Source organism: Aedes albopictus, chromosome 3 (assembly GCF_035046485.1).
Source record: "Aedes albopictus strain Foshan chromosome 3, AalbF5, whole genome shotgun sequence".
Classification (NCBI taxonomy): domain Eukaryota; kingdom Metazoa; phylum Arthropoda; class Insecta; order Diptera; family Culicidae; genus Aedes; species Aedes albopictus.
In genome coordinates, this window is record NC_085138.1 from 47,687,905 (window position 1) to 47,705,197 (window position 17,293).

The 17,293-nt window shown below is 41.0% G+C and overlaps 1 protein-coding gene across 21 annotated transcripts in view; it reads left to right on the forward strand.

The window, feature by feature from the left end:
- LOC109405842 (low-density lipoprotein receptor) overlaps window positions 1–17,293 on the forward strand; it is a 1,187,857-nt gene that overhangs the window by 1,060,535 nt on the left and 110,029 nt on the right. For 19 of the 21 annotated variants that reach the window (XR_009999021.1, XM_062858855.1, XM_062858856.1 and 16 more), the window contains 5 exons: window positions 1,990–2,260; window positions 2,327–2,549; window positions 2,609–2,941; window positions 3,008–3,226; window positions 3,308–3,452. Coding sequence is in view for 20 of the 21 variants with exons in the window: in XM_062858855.1 (XP_062714839.1) it covers window positions 1,990–2,260; window positions 2,327–2,549; window positions 2,609–2,941; window positions 3,008–3,226; window positions 3,308–3,452 (1,191 nt within the window). In the remaining variant the exon portion in view is untranslated. The remainder of the gene's footprint in view (window positions 1–1,989; window positions 2,261–2,326; window positions 2,550–2,608; window positions 2,942–3,007; window positions 3,227–3,307; window positions 3,453–17,293) is intronic. The other 2 variants (XM_029869744.2, XM_029869750.2) reach the window with 1 other exon arrangement.

Sequence of the window (17,293 nt, forward strand, 5' to 3'; positions counted from 1 at the left end):
AGAGGAATCCCTGGAGAAGAAACATCTTGAGGAATTCCTGGAGGAATCCTTAGAGCAATTTCTGGAGAAATTCTTGAAAGAACTCCTAGAGGACGAAAAATCCTAGAAGAGTTCCTATACATCCCTTAAAGAATTTCTGAATGGAACCCCTGGATGAATTCCTGCATGAATTCCTTGATGAATTCCTGAAGAAATACCTGGGGTAATGTCTGAAGAAATTCTTGGTGGAATTCCCGGAGAAGTCCCTGGAGAAATTCTGGATGAATACTTGAAATTCCGGGAGGAATTCCTGGGAGCACTTCTGAAGGAATCCATGGAGGATTTCTTGGAGGATTTCTGAAGAAATTCTTGAAGGAATTCCTAGAGGAATCTCCTAAGAAATTCATGCAGGGAGGAATTCCCTGGTAAATTTCTGAACGAACCCCTAGAGGATTTTTTGGAGAAATTGCCGTAGGTATTGTGGAGGTGTTCTTAATGGAATTCCTGGAGAAATGGTTACAGCAATCCCAAGAGCAATTCCATGAAGAAATGCCTGTGGGAATTCTGAGAGGAATCTCTAATGAAGTTCCTTGAGAAATCTCTAGAGGAATTCCTGGAGGAATCCCTTGAGGAATTCTTGAAAGAATCTCAGGTAGAATTCCTATAGAAAGCCAAGGATCAATTTTTATGCACATTCTAGGAAGAGTTTCTGAAGAAATCCCTGAAGGAAGTACAAAAGAAATCGCTGAAATTCCAAAGGAAATCTTGAAGGAATCCTAAAAAGACTACGCAGAAATATTTTTGGAGCAAGTTTCTTAAGGGATGCCTAAAAGAGTTCCTGATGACACCCCAAGAGGAATAACTTAAGGGTAAAGTCTTCGGTATACCAATCCGTTTCACATATATTATGGGTTTCATTAAATATCACCCAGGAGGATGCTTAATAGCAATCTCAAGAGGAATTCCTAAGAGAATCTCTAAACAGTCCCTGGAGAAAGTCTTAGATTAATTTGTGGAAGAGTTTCTGGAAGAATTCCAGGAGGAATTCCTGAAGGAATCCCAAGAAAAGTTCTCAGAGGCATTTTCAAATAGTCCTGGAATTTTTTCCCGTTAGAATCACAGAAGGAATTTCCAAGTCAATCCCTGGAGGAATCTTGGAGAAATTAGTGAAGAAACCCCATGATGAATCCCGGAAGCGATCCCACAAGGAGCTCCTTAAGGAATCTCGCGAGAGCTTTCTCATCAGCGAATTCCTGTAAATCGATCGTGCACAAATTTTGCACGCTTATTTGGGTTCTGAAATGGGGTCAATAAAGCTTTGTTCTGATGGGATACCACACGCTATGTCCAAAGGGAAGTATTATGAAAATCGAATGTACCTCAAATGTTATTCGCTAGCATCGTAGCTTTGGACCTATAGTTTCAGAATCTGTGCGGTTTAAAATAATTCATCTTGGGTTTTTTGATATTTTTAATTTTTTTCCTGTTTTCCCATACAAATGTTGAAAAAAGTCATTTTAAGGTCATTTTCGTCCCATATAAAAATGTATGGGAAAAAAACCCAAGATGGATTATTTTAAACCACACATTTTCTGAATCTTGAGGTCCAAAAATACGGTTCTAGAGAATAAATTTTGAGGTACATTAAGTTTTCATAATACTTCCCTTTGGACATAGCGTGTACCATAGAATTTTTCATTTTTTCCATAAAAACGATGGCTCACTCTAATGCTCATACTCAATCCCTTGGGAATCTCATGTAACTTTACAAGTATTGTCATCAAAAGATCCTTCCAGAAAATCACCACGGAATAAGGTCCAAATAATTCTGAGAGTCTCCTGAAAATTTATAGTATCGTAGAATAATACATACCTACCCCAAAAAAAATAATTAAAAGAGAACCATCTCAAAAAGTTAACGTGTTGTAGCTCATTGCCAGACCTTACTTTATCGAGCAAACTTTCGCAATTTATTAACGATATCCCCGATGACTAAACTTTATTCCCCAGGGCTGCACAAACCCAACGCCCCCGACGGTAAATCCCTGCCTCTCGCTGGAGTACCAGTGCTCGGACCGTATCACCTGCATCCACAAAAGCTGGATCTGCGACGGGGAGAAGGATTGCCCCCAGGGTGACGACGAGATGCCCCCGATCTGCCAGAACGTAACCTGTCGACCGGATCAGTTCCAGTGCAAAAAGGACAAAACCTGCATCAACGGCCATTTCCACTGCAACGGCAGGCCGGAGTGTTCCGATGGGAGCGATGAGGTCGATTGCGGTAAGTAACGGCGATGCGTTTCACATGATTTGGCGTCTTATCTAATATGGCGGGTTTTGATTATAGCAGAGCGTCCCGCCGTCAAGTGTAACCCGAAGACGGAGTTCGACTGCGGCGGTGGAATGTGCATTCCCTTGTCGAAGGTTTGCGACAAGAAGCCGGATTGCCCGGAGTTCCAGGACGAGCCAAATGACAAGTGCGGAAAGAATGAGTGTCTGGAGAATAACGGAGGTTGTTCGCACCTGTGCGTGGATACACCTGCTGGATTCTACTGCGATTGTAAACCAGGGTATGTGCGAGGTTATGTCTCTTGAGAATTGTTCATGAACTTAATTTCTTTTTCGACAGTTTCAAACTAATCGGGAACCGAACCTGCGAGGACATTGACGAGTGCGCCGAGCCCGGATCGTGTTCGCAAAAGTGTACCAACGAGATCGGTACGTTCAAGTGCGAATGCATGACCGGTTACCTGCGGGATCCCCGCGACCATACCAAGTGTAAGGCCACCGAGGGTCATGCTTCGTTGCTGTTTGCCCGGCGGCACGACATCCGAAAGATTTCGTTGGATCACCGCGAGATGACGTCGATCGTGAACGACACCAAATCGGCGACGGCACTGGACTTTGTGTTCCGCACCGGAATGATCTACTGGAGCGACGTTTCCGAGCAGCGGATCTACAAGTGAGTTCTTCGAGAATTTCAGTTCTGTAAATGAGTTTCTAATCTACACTACTTGTTTCCCAACAGGGCCCCGATCGACGAGGGTTCGGACAAAACGGTAGTGGTTAAGGATCAAACCGTCACCTCGGACGGGTTGGCCGTGGATTGGATCTACAACCACATCTACTTTACCGACATCAAGAAGGCCACGATCGAGCTGACCAACTTCGACGGCAATATGGGCAAGGTGCTGATCAAGGACGATCTGGAGATTCCGCGAGCGATCGCGCTGGATCCCATTGATGGGTGAGTTGGACGAGGGTTGTGGGCGGGGAATTGTGGAACTCTATAGTAACGTTCTTGGGGCAATGTTTTTCTTTTTGATAGCTGGATGTACTGGACTGACTGGGGAACCACACCGCGGATTGAACGTGCTGGAATGGACGGCACCCATCGGCAGGTGATCGTGACGTACGAAGTGAAATGGCCCAACGGTATCACGCTGGATCTAGTGCGGAAGCGTGTCTACTGGGTAAGTCATTTCTGGATGGATAATAAATTATGTATTCTCTGGGAAAGGTAGCTCAGATGGTTCAAGTCTGCAAAGCATTTAGGGAGAATCTGAGTGAGGTCTTCTTTCGAGTTGCTACAAAAGGTTACCTGAGGGGTTAACCTTAGGTAGACTCAGGTAGGAAGGGGTGGGAGGTTATAACGAAAACTGAGCCTGTTTAAATTGGTTTGAGTGAAGAGAGACAGGTTTTTTTATTCTTCAACCACTTAACCTAATTTACAGCTCTTTTGTCCAGTAGGGCACTGCGTGAGCGATTCCAATCGGCAGCTGCACTTAAACTTTGTACAGCGCCTAAATGTATTCTATTCATTCTTATTCTACTATATCGAACTGACAGCCTTTGCGCTGCTGTCACTTTCTACCCTGTCCATGGTAGAATGATGAGCACGAGGATGTTGATGAGTGGCTCTTGTTCCTTTTCCAGTCCGATTGGGGGTCCATTATGAGTTGCCGTTTCGCCGATATCCAATTATCCGGGTCCATTTGAGCTATGGAGCTCAGAAGAGGGTCTAGTGTCAGCCACTCTCGGAGGGAAGAGCAACTGACGAAGTGCCGGGGCTGGGTTCGAACTCATGACCATCCACTTATGAAGTGAACGTGTAGCCACTACGCTACGCGCCCGGCAAGGGAGACAGGTTTAAGAGGCCGAGATGAGCCAGCCTAAGGCCAAAAATCTCGTAAATAAAGATAATAATTATATTAGGTTTAAGAGGGTACCAGGACAGGCTAAAAGGAGCGATCAAGAAAGGCTTCGGATCCATCAAAGAGGACAGTGATAGGGGCTTAATCAATAATTAAATCATGCAATTAATAAGATTTTCCCAGAGGTCCAAGGGTAGCCTAAGAGTATTGTCAGGACACTACAAGAGGAAAGATCAAATGAAGTTTCAAGTAGGTTCAATAGGAATTGTGACCGAAGAAGTTTTCAAGGAATGTGAAGAGGGGTTGCAGAGCAATTCAAGAGTTTTCCTAGTGGGATCGAAGGAAGGTCAAAGATGTTCCAAATAAGTTCCCAGATCCAAACCGCATTGTGGAGAGCAATAAGAATTATGCGTTTTTAGCGATTCTAAGTGAGTTCCAGGTGGGTTTCAAGGAAGGAAGCGTGGCTTCAGGTGGTTTTCAGGGGATTTCTAGGCGTTTCGTCAGGTTTCTTGGGGCTCTATGGAGATATTGTAGGGTTGGTGGTTTCGGAAGAAGAGATTACGGGGCTTCTCATTGGCACGGGCATAAGAGACTGCTAGAGTGATACGCTGAAAAATCTAGTAGATGTTATGAAGACTTTTCTGCGTCTTTGGCTTTTACATACTTTCATATTCGTAGTTGGCTGCATGATGCAGTAGGTAAGATACTCTAAGGTGAAGTAATGCTGGATTCCTCAGGAGTTTTACGGGGTTTCAGGGGGATTTCTAAGGCGTTTCAAGGTGACTTCAGGAGATTCCAGAGATATTCGCAGGGGTTTCAGGAATTTTTGGACGAGCTTCAGTTAGGGGTCTCAACGTGGTTTCAAGGCGTATCAAACCGTTTTAGCAAGGGAATGTCTGGAGGCTTCAAGGAGCACCGTGACATCAGAGGGGTACAGGATAGTCAAGGGCTTCAGAGGTATTTAGGGGAATTAAAAGGCGTTTCAGGAGGATTACAGGAGGCTGCTTGGGGTTCCAGGGGACTTCAGGGGCGTTTAACGATGTTTCACGGCACAGCCGTAAGCTTCAAGGTGTTCAGAGGCTCTCAGCAAGGCATTTCAAAGTAATCCCTTGAAGAAGGCTTGGTGGTTTCAGAAGGGTTTCAGTGCGTTCTAAGGGGCTTTACAGACTTTCAGAGGCGTTCCAAAGCACTTCGACCAGAATCATAGCGTATCGAGGCGTTTCAGGGCGATTCATGGGATTTCAGTTGGCTTCAGAGGAGTTACTGGGAGGTTTCAAAGGCGTCTATAGGCGTTCTAACCTTTTGAATCAGAATTGTTTTCTCACTGCTGCCGTAACCTCGCTAATATCCAACACGTTTGTTATTCTCCGTTTCATCGCCTGCTTCATATATGACACCGTCAGCCTCAAAGGATTAAGTCGATTCAGGGCTTTTTATAGGGTTTTCTGATGTTCCGTGGGAATTGTAGAAAGCTTCAGAGACGCTTCAAGACATTTCAGGGGGCTATTGGGAAGATTCGCAGGCTTTCAGGTGAGCCTGGTGAAGGTGTTTTCAGGAGGTTACAAGGCTTTCAGCGAGTTTTACAGGAGTTCACGCGGGTTTTTATGTTGAAGCCCCTTTTGAAAGCTTTCAGTTGAGCTTAATGGGAGTTCTAGAGTCGTTCTAAGGTAGTTCGTTGCGTTTTAGAACCGTTTTAAGGCGTTTCATGGAGTTTCAGAGCGTTACCGAGGGTTTCCAGTGGCTTTAGGAGGCAGGTTAGGTGGATTTTCAGGCAGGTTTGCGGGGAGTTTCAAGGCGGTTCAGAGGTGTTTTAAGACGTTTCAATGCGTTTCAGAGATTTTAGGGTGCTTCAAAATCTCTCAGAGGAGTTCCAGGGAGTTTTATAGAGTTTCCGGAGGTTCCATTGCAGTTCTAGAGGGCTTCAAATGCACTTCAAAGCCTTTCAGGGGGTTTCAAAGGGATTTTCGGATGACTCACAGGCTTTCACGTGAACTTTGGGCGGCTTCAGAAAGGTTTCGAGGAATACAAGACATTACAAGGCGTTCAGCGGGATTCAGATGAGTTCTCACGGGTTGTCATGTTGCCCCTTTTGAAGGCTTTCAGGCGAGCTTGAATTAGGTTTCATAGGGGCCGTTTCAAAATGTTTAGTTGCATTTCAGATCCGTTTTAAGACGTTTCAGGACGATTCCAGGTGTTAGCAGGTTTCTCATCCTCTCAAATGGAGTTTTAGAGTTGTTTCAGGAGGCTTCATAGGTTCAGAGGCGTGAGGTTTCAAGGCGCTCAGGAATGTTTATAAGCACTCCGGAGGTTCTACAATAATTGTAGGTGGCTTCAAAGACGCTTCGTGGCGTATGAGGGGGTTTCACAGGGATTTCATGGGTTTCAGGAGGCCTTAAAGAGCTGCAGGGTGGTTTCAGAATGGTTGAGGCAGCTTTACAGGCGTATGAAGGCATATCAAAGATATTTCAAGAGACTGCAGAGAGTTCCAGGGATCTTGACAGACTTTCAGGTCAGCTCCAGGGAGGTTTGTAGGTTTCAGAACTTTTCGAAAGGGTTCGGGAGGCTAAGGGGGCTCACAGACTTCCAGGTGAGTTACAGATGAGTTTTAGTGCGCTTCAGACTTCCAGGAGAGTTTCAGATTAGCTTCAATGCGTTTCAGGGTTTTAAGGGGTGTTCAAGGGGGCTACACAAGCTTTCGGAGGTGTTGCAAGGCACTTCGACGCGTTTCAGGGAGATTCCAGGTGTTTCTGCGGGGTGCTAAGGAGTTGCAAATGCGTTTAGGTGGGCACCACAGAAGTTCCAAGGCGGTTTAGAGGTGTTTCAAGGCGTTTCAGGGCTTTCAATACGGTTTCATGGGAATTTGAGGAGCTTCAGTGACGCTTCAAAGCGTTTCAGTTGCCTTCAAAGAGGTTTTGGAGGGCTTAACAAGCTTTCAGGTGAGATGCGAGGGGCTTTTGAATGGTTTCAGGGGGTTTACAAGGCGTTACAAGGCGTTCAGTAGGTTGTAGAGAAGTTCTCACTGGTTTTAAGGGTTTAGAGTTTCTTTGGAGGTTTCAGAACCGTTTCAAGGCGTTTTCAGACATCTCAAAACCGTTTCAGGGCGTTTCCGATGGTTGGGTTGGGTGGCTTCACAGGCTTTCAAGTGAGCTTCAGAGGGTTTCAACAGGGTTTCAGGAGAGGTGTTCAAGACGTTCGAGGAGGTTTCAGAAGGGCACTTGGGATTTAAAGGGAGATTCAGAAGGGTTTAAAGAGACATTCATGGAAATTTGAGAGGCGTTTCAAGGCATTTCAGTTGTGGTCTCAGAAGGGTATCAAAGCGTTTCAAGGGACTTCAAGGTGTTTCTGAACTCTTTAAGGTGTTTCAGAACGCTTCGAGGCATTCCGATGCAATTTCGGGTGTTTCATCGGGGCTCTACAAATCTTCAAATGCTTTTTAGTGGTCTTCAGAAGCGTGTCAGGGGCGTTTAAAGGCGTATTGAAGCGCTTGATTCATTGAACTTTTGGTGGTTCAGAGACAAATTCAGGTGGCTTCAGAGATGCTTTGAGGCGTTTGAGAGGCTTTCAAAGGGATTAAGGGGGCTTCAGAGAGAGTGAGCAGATTTTATAGGCGTTCCAAGACGCTACAAGGGGATTGCTTCCTGAAAGTGAGATTCAGGGATATTCGCAGACTTTTGGGTGAGGAGGTTTCAGAAGCATCTCGAGACGTTTCAGAATTCAGGAAACTATAATGGGATTTCACAACAGGTTTCATGGGGTTCAGAGTCTTTCAGCAGAGCTTCAGTAAAGATCCAGGGGGTTTTCAAGCTGTTTCAAGGCATTCCAAAGTGATTAAAGGAATCTTGGGGGTTTCAGTACGGTTTCTGGGATTTTTAATAGTCTTGTGGGTGAATTTCAGATGAGTTTCAATGAGTTCTAGTGGGCTTTACAAACTTTCAGATGCGAATAGCTTTTGGTTAAAACGATGGTGCAGTGTATCGAAGTTATCTGGCGATGTAGCTGAATGTACAATTTAAGGAAATTAAAGTGAATCTGTCAAGCAGTTTCTGACATCCAAAACCGAAGAGCAACAAATTTTGACGACATTTGTTGAAAAAACAATTATGGCAACATTGTATTGTTTTCTAAATTTTAGGAAATATTCTGATAAAATTCGAGAATTTATTTCTATCAAACATGATGTATAAAATTCAAGCAGTCGAAAGAAATTTTTTTTCTGAACATCTACAAGAATTTAGGTGCAGTTCTTCTGATGAAATCCTTTTACGAGTTCCTCGTAGAATTCATTGTAACAACGAATTGGAACTCTTATAAACCCTTTAAAATACACTTTGATCACCATCAGTGTAATTAGTCCTGGTTACCATATTCATCCGAACTTCCAACATGTCATTGGCAAAGGTACGGGCAACATCTAGAATCATTTCCTAAGTTTAAAAAATTTAAATATTTAAAACCCCGTTGGTACTATTAAATTTCCAGCATCTTTGAGAAGAAATTCTATTCCAATATTTCCAAATGTTTCAGGTAACATTCGAAGATATTTTTAAGCTAATCTTAAAAATGAGATGAATTTTCAAAATTTAAAAGATTTTGGAGAGTTTTCTTGCAGTCTTTTATCTGAACTGCAAGCAGAGCCGTAGGCGTGTACCCTCGACAAACATCCTGATTTGCACTCCATAACACTTGTCCGTTTTTGTGTTGGTTGAAAAACATTTTCCATATAAGATTTACTTCAACTTTCGCAAAAAAAAATGCTTCCGCTTGTTCTTAAGTTTCTTACAATTCTGAATTTTTCTACTTGAAGAAATGGAGATCCTTCAAAAATATATCTAATATTATTATTCAGAGAAACATTTTGGAGATTTCTGAATTATTTTTTTTAATCGCGATTTTGTTTTTCTAAAATATCCCAAGCGATTCAGTTTTTTTATTAACAATTTATTGTAATAAATAACTAAGCGCAGCCTAATTCTTAAAATTCCAAAAGTTTTATTTTTTTTTTCTTTTTTAATACTTTTTTTAAAGTATTTTTTTATACATACTTCTTGAAGTTTTAGGATTTTCATAAGAATTCTAATCCTAATCCTTCTTTAAAGATCTGTTTTACTACATTCCATGACAGGTTTGAAGGGATAAGTTCATGCTTAACATTTTTTGGAGATTTCTTCTGTGAGGCACATAAGAAAAAGCATAAAAAATCAAGCCTTTATTTTTAAACACTTGATGAGGGGTTGACTGGCCTACCGCACGCTGCGGCGTCACATGCAAGACAAGTCTTTGACATAACCACTGGAACAATCCACATCAACATTTTTCAAACTTTAACAGATTTCGTGTTTTCATTATTGAAGAATTCACAGACAAATCCAAAAACTTATACATACCGAAAATTCTTTCAATTAAATATTTCAAAAAAATAATTTTTTAAGGAGATTCCACTTGAAATTGATAATGGAAATCCAAAAATGATCTTTTCAAAAAAGTTTAAGAAGATTATGCAAGAAAATCAGCATATTTTTTTATGCGTTCTACTAGAATCATCATTGGGGAAACAGATGTTTGGATCAGTATTTTAAGACAACCCATTTCTTCAAGACTTCTCTCTCGGTTCTCTCTCATTCGATATTTAATATAAAACAATCGTATTTCTTTTGCCTTTTTGTTTTCTTGAAATTTCCAAGATTTCATTCGTTAATTTTGGAGAAAAATGAAATATTTAAAATTTCACCACAATTCTGCTGTGATTTTTGGAAACTCTTTTCATGCAATCTACCAGAACAAAAATCTATGAACTTCCTGATTTTTCCATTACATTATTACCAAAAAATCAATTCACAAGTATGTTCAGCAAAATTCATAGGTATAGTTTTATTAGAGAACCGTGCCAATTTCGAGCAGAATATAGGGGACCAATATTGTGCACAAGAAAATGTAACAATGGCGGTAACTATGGCAATGGCATCCAAGGGAGAGCAAAGGGGGGTTTGCAAGGGCTTTCAGGAGGTCCCAAGGGGTTTCAGCTGAGTACCTGGAGATCTAAGGGCATAACAAGGAGATACTACACGCTCAGAAAACCGTTCTGATAAACGTGAACAAACAAACGTAAATATGAGAACAAGTAAATATACACCGTAAACTGGAACTAGTTCCAGCTGTCAATATGGGCGTTCTAGAAAACGTGAAATCTAGTTCACGGTGTACATTTCTTATTGTTGTTATCGTTGCTATGCATAGTTCCCATTTGTTCCCGTTGCCGTGACTGGGCGTGCACGTATATCGGAACGGATTTTTTTGCGTGTAAGGGATATCAGGGGTGTTTAAGAGGGTTTCAGAGCCCTCTCTGGAGGCGTCATGGGGTTTCGGGAGCTCTTTGAGGTACTTCAAGGGGTCTCAAGAGCTTTTCTGGGGATCTCAATGACATATCAGGGGCTCATAAAGGGTTCCAAAGGGCTCCAGTCCAGGGGGTCACAGGGGCGTTAGAGGGATTTCGGAAGCATTTCAGGAAGCTTCTGAGGATTTCTGGCAGGTTTCAGAGACGTTTTTGGGGGGTTTCGGAGGGTCCAGGTGCGTTACTTAGGGTCCGAGAGGGTTCAGGGGATGTTGGAAGCATTCCAGGAAGTTTCAGAGTATTTTTAGGGACCCTTTGACAAAAACCCTTAAAGCCCCTTTCAATGCCCCTGAAATTTACGTAGACGCATTGATATTTCCACGGCGTGTGTATGGGAAAAGTTTATAACAAAAAAATGGGCATCGTCAAATTTTTCGCTATTCAAAAATAGAGGCTTTCAGCTTTCATTTGCAGGGTCCCTCAAAAAAATCCACCGAGGGATCCCGAACAACTTTTTCAGAATACTGTTTTTCCTCATACAAAATGCACGGTTCCAAATTAATCCCTATTTCTACTTAACAAACATACCCAATTTTTGTATGAAAAAGTTCCCCCGATGGAATATTTCGATGTTGGGCTTGAATGAAAGCTGGTAACGTCAACTTTCACGTAGCGTAAAAATTAGCGATGCCCATTTTTTTGTAATAAATTTGTTCTACCAGACACACCGTGTTTCCCGTGAAATCCTTGTAATCATGTTACTGGTATACATATTTGTCAATTTGTAATGTCTCTTATTTGTACATTTGTAAGGTTCTAAGTGTTGTGTTATGTTAATTCTTTGAAACAATTAATTTTTTTTTATTTTTTAACAATCATTTCAAATGTTTCTGAAATCCTTTTGTTTAACACTCAGAATACCGTGATCAGAAAAAACTGGGAACTAAAAGATTGAGCAGCTCGTTCTCAGCCGCCTGTGAACCGATTTTCAATTTTCTTTCAGGGATCTTTAACCCAACTATTCTACTTTTATTTTATACAAATTTTTAGGGATTCTCATTTTTCCTCCAGAATAGCATGAGTAAGGAACGTTTTTTTAAAAAAATATTATTTTTTATTTGCATGAAAAATTTAAGTCAAGCATCCTAGAGGGTTAGGGTCTTCAGCAAAGTTATCTACATTGATTGGTGCTACATTTTAACTTCTTTGGTTTTGTCTATATTTGATGAAACTGATCTAGATAAGTTTTTATCTTTCAATACGACGCTCTAGTGTTCTCGGTATGCATCATAGAGGGCTGGAGTCTTCGACAAAGTGTTTTGGATTGGTTGGTACAACATTTTATCGTCTTTAGTTTTGATCTAGATCTGCTAAAACTGATCTAGATAAGTTTTATCTTCCGATAAGATGCTCTAGTGATCTCGGTATGTTTTCTAGAGTGTTGGAGTCTTCGACAAAGTGTTTTGAATTGGTTGGTACAAAATTTTAACGTCTTTGGTTTTGATCTAGATCTGCTAAAACTGATCTAGATAAGTTTTATCTTTCAATATGATGCTCTAGTGGTATGCATCCTAGAGGGCTGGAGTATTCGACAAAGTGCTTTGGATTGGTTGGTACTACATTTTAATGTCTTCGGTTTTAATATAGATCTGCTAAAACTGATCTAGATAAGTTTTATCTTTCAATACGACGCTCTCTTGGTTCTTTTATTAAGCGTGTGGCTCCCATTTTCATCCTACGAAAAACAAAGATTTGAAACGCTGTTTGTTTTGTTTTTTATTTTTGTAATTTTTGTTAGAAGTGAGCACCCATGACAACAAAAAGATCGGGATCAATCGGTGCCGTAATCGCTTGTTTTCGAATAGGATGAATATGGGAGCGGGAGTTACTTATGGCACACAGACCCTACATCCTAGATGGTTGTAGTCTTCGGAATAATGCTTTGGATTGGTTGGAACTATATTTTTACGACTTTGGTTTTGATCCAAATCTGATGAAATTGATCTAGATAAGTTTTATCTTTCGATACGACACTCTAGTGTTCTCGATATTCATCCCAGAGGGTTGCACTCTGTGGGGTGGGGTCTCCAGTTAGCCTAGTGGTTAAGACTATGGATCGCCAATCCGGAGACGGCGGGTTCGATTCCCGTTCCGGTCGGGAAAATTTTCTCGACTCCCTGGGCATAGTGTATCATTGCCCTTGCCTCACAATGTACAAGTTCATGCAATGGCAGGCAAAGAAAGCCCTTCAATTAATAACTGTGGAAGTGCTCAAAGAACACTAAGTTGAAGATTGGCAGGCCAAGTTCCAGTTGGAACGTAGAGCCATACAGAAGAAGAAGAAGAAGAAGAAGGTTGCACTCTTCGGCAAAGTGCTTTGAATTGGTTGGTACTATGTACATTCTTACGTCATTCTTACGAAAAACTGTCTAGAGCAGGTATAGCCAATCTTGATAAAAAACGAAGGCTTGTAAATGGGGTTCCAATAAATCCAAGATGCTTCTTCAAAGACTTCAACCTCTCATGATATCAAGAACACTACATAATCATATCAAAAGATACAACTGATCTGGATCAGTTTCAGAAGATCTAGATCAAAACCAATGACGTAAGAATCTAGTACCTATCAATCCAAAGCACATTGTCGAAGACCCTCTAGGATACATATCAAGAACACTAGAGCGACGTATCCAAAGAAAGAACTTATCTAGATCAGTTTCAGCAGATCTAGATCAAAACCAAAAACATTGGTATGTAGTACCAATCAATCCAAAACACTTTGGCGAAGCCTTCAACCCCCTAGGATGCATTCTAGAATATATTCAAGAACGCAAGAGCGTCATATTGGAATATAAAACTTATCTAGATCAGTTTTAGAAGATCTAGATCAAAACTGAAGACGTAAGAATGTAGTACGAACCAATCCACAGCACTTTGCCGAAGACTTCAACCCTCTGGGGTGCATATCGAGAACACTAGGGTGTCGTATCGAAAGATAAAACTTATCTAGATCAGTCTCAGCAGATGTGGATCAAAACCAAAGACGTCAAAATGTAATACCAATCAATTCAAAGCACTTTGTCGAAGACTCCAACCCTCTAGGATGCATACTAGCGTGGGACACTAAAAGACATTTTACTCCTGTATACTTTTTGAGTTCCATTTTGGTCCCATATCAACTGTGCAAAATTTCAGCTCCATCGGAGAAACTATATTTTAGCGCCAGCCATTTTAAGTTTTCATACGATTTACTATGGGGAAAATCACTTTTTCAAAGAAAAATCGCCACAGGTTGCCCCTTGACCCCTAAAAATAAATCGATGAATGATTTCTATTGGAAATTTTATAAGGAACGAACCTTCCGAAGACCGTAAAGCGATCTAAGGTATGTGGGAAAAGTTATTGACTGAAAACCGAATGGCATGCCAACGCTGTTTAACATGTAAGGAATAACAATAAATAATAAAATCTCGTCATTTTATCGATCGAGTGAGGCTTAATAACTTTTTCCACGAACGTCGCATCGGTTTGCGGTCTTCGGAGGTCTGATTCCTCGTGAAGTTTTCTACAGAAATCATTCATCGACTTATTTTTAGGGATCTAGGGGCAAAAGTAAACTTTCCCCATAGTAAATCGTATGAAAAACTAAGAATGGCGGGCGCTAAAATATAGTTTTTCCGAACGATCTGAAATCTTTCACAGTTTATATGGGACCAAAGATTAACTCAAAAAGTATACAGGAGTTGGAGTTTTTCCATTTTTTTGGATTTTTCCATATAAACCGTGTACCAGGCTAATGCATACCGAGATCACTAGAGCGTCGTATTGAAAGATAAAACTTATCTAGATCAGTTTTAGCAGATCTAGATCAAAGCCCAAGACATAAAAATGTAGCACCAGACATCTTTGCTGAAGATCCCTACCCTCTAGGATGCTTGGCAAGAGCACTAAAGCACTTGTTCGTCTAGAGCCGCAATTGATCGTAGCTAGGGATGTTCAAGATAGGGGAACTTCCTGGAAACACCCTTGGCCCCATCTCAAATTCACAAGAGCAAGATTTTCACGAACTAGATTTCCTCATTGAAACCCTGACTTAATTTATGCACAAAATGAAAAAATGAGTTTTTTGAGTCATTAGGCTTGAGTTTTTTTTTAAATCCAGGATCATCCAGATACTGCGTTTTGATCCTTGACATCTACAGACTTTACAGTAGAATTTTAAAATATAATATAATATAATATAATATAATCAATAAGCCCATTGTAGTTGTACAAACCAATCCATTTTTTTCTGGGATATTGCAGACTAACCAAACTACACTGAAAAGCAGAATTTTAAAACTACATTCGCAACTGTAGCCAAATCCGCCATGCAGCGGTGCATAATCAACTACGAATACTGATGGATATTCAGGGTCATTAAAATGGTCCTGGAGTTTAGTCCTTGGTATCTACATCCGCTACTGTAGTTATTTTTTATATGAACACAAACGTCACTATAATCTATGTTCTTCTCGGTAATGCATGAACTATTTCAAAATTCGTTTAAGACATTCCAAACTATTTCGCTTTATACCCGTAACAGGGTATCGTTGTATAATCAACTATAGTGTTTTTTTTTTCGTGTCGGGTATTTCTATCACTGCGACCAGTTTTTTGATCTATTGTGACAGTTACTTCAAGACTATTAGTTTACTTTTGGGACTTTCAGGGTTATCCAAACTGTCATGGAGTTAAGTCCTTGATAACTGCAGACGTTACAGTAATTATTTAAATTGTGAACTCAAGCGTCAAATATTCAACTAGGTACATTGGGATATTCCAGACCAACCAAAAGAATTTTAGAATGATTCGTAGAATTTCAAGGGTGTCATAGGTTATATCTAGTTGGATATTTGACGCTCCAATTCGTAATTTAAGTAATTACTGTAACGTCTGCAGTTATCAAGGACTTAACTCTATGACAGTTTGGATAACCATGAAAGTCCCAAAAGTAAACTTAATATCTAATAGTCTTGAAGTAGGTCCAGTAACCATAGTCGATTTTACTATAACTATTCCACGCAAAGAATCAGATCACTTATTACAGTAGAATTTTACGCTACATTATGGATAACTATACATAACCAACCATGTTTAATTAATGGTTTTGAAGAACAATCTGCGATGTTATACATTTTTGTGATATTCTGTGCCATCCAAAATGTTATGGAGTTTAGTTTTAACGCTAGTTGCTTTGACTATAAACGGTCTCATTACAATAACTTCCTTAAAAGCTCGAATGCCAAACCAAGATTTATTTGGGTTAATCAAGAACATGTACTTGTCTATAGAGTTCAAAAATACGACCCTTGAAGTTCACAGAGATTGCTCCAAGTAGTTCACAAGACCAAATCCTTAGCAAATATGTATAAATGAGATTTGCTCTTGGAATACCCTTTGAGTCGAGTCAAGTACAAGACACTGAAGACGACCTTACAGTTGAGGTCGAAATACGTATCTGTCAAAGGATACAAATTCTTAGTGGAATTCAAAGGAACCGTACTTAACCCGATTTTCTTTTATTTACAGATATTCCCCTAACAAGCCCAGGTTAATCATCATCTCCAGAAGTGTTTCAAAAAATTTTAGGAGAGTATAATGGGATTTTACGACATTTTCGTAGGTTTAAAGGGGTTCGGAGGCTCTCAGAAGAGCTTCAAAAAGATCCAAAAGGTTTTCAAGTGGTTTCAAGGCATTTCAAAAGGATTTAGAGAAGCTTGGGAGTTTCATTAGAAAACCGGGGGGGGGGGTGTTTAGGGGACCATATACTTTTAAGAGAGCTTCAGGCATTTTAGAGGCATTTTAGGGGGCTTAACAGGCTTTCACAAGTATTTCAAGGCGCTTCGAGGCGTTTCGATACGTTTCAGGGCAATTTCAGCGGCTTCAGCTTGTTCCAAGACAATTCAGGGCGTTTTCAAAGATTTCAACGGGGTTCTGCATGGCTCTCAAGTGAAGTTTAGGGAGTTTCAGAGGACTACAGAGAGAGTTTGGGGAGCTTCACCGGCTTTAAGGTGAGCTTCAGGGCGTTTCAAGGGGGGGGGGTTTCAGAGGCTATAAGACGTTACAAGGCGTTCAACTGGTATCAGGGGTTCTCTCGGGTTTTAAGTTTTAAATCCCGTTTGAAGTCTTTCAGGTGAGCTTACATTGATTCTCATGGGTTTCAGAGTCGAGCTACAGGAGGTTTCAGAAGAGCTTCAGCGAAGACCAAAACTTTGATTTCAGGGAAGTGCTGAGGCGTTCAAGGCGATCCATAGCATTTTTAAATGTCTCGGAAGGGTTCCGGGAGACGTTTCCAGGAGACGTTTCCAGGAGTTACAGAGAGGCTCCCGGGGATTCTAGATAATTCCATAGACTTTGATAGACAAACGATCTTCAGGGGTTTTCATAGGTATTTCAAGGTATTTCAGGGGGTTTTAAAACCTCTCCCTCTTCGAGACGTATCAAGCGTTTCGAGGCATTTGCGTTTCCGCGGACTTGAAAGACTTTCAAGTGGGCTTCCGATGGATTTGAGTGCGTTTCATATAGGCTTTCAAACGGGCAGTTCCAAGGAGTTCGAGGTATTCCACGGTATTTTATAGGGATTCCGGGGGTTGAAGAAGGGTTTGAAGGCTTCAGATGAGCTTCAGGAGTTTTCATAGGTGTTTCAAGGAATTTCAGGAAGTTCTGGGAAGGTTTTAGGTGGTTTCAGCTTTCAAGGAAAGCCTCCGCGCTCTGAAACTCATTCGGGAGATTTGTGAGAAATTGCATGGGGGTACTAAAACGTTTTAAGGCATTTCAGCGTGTATCAGAG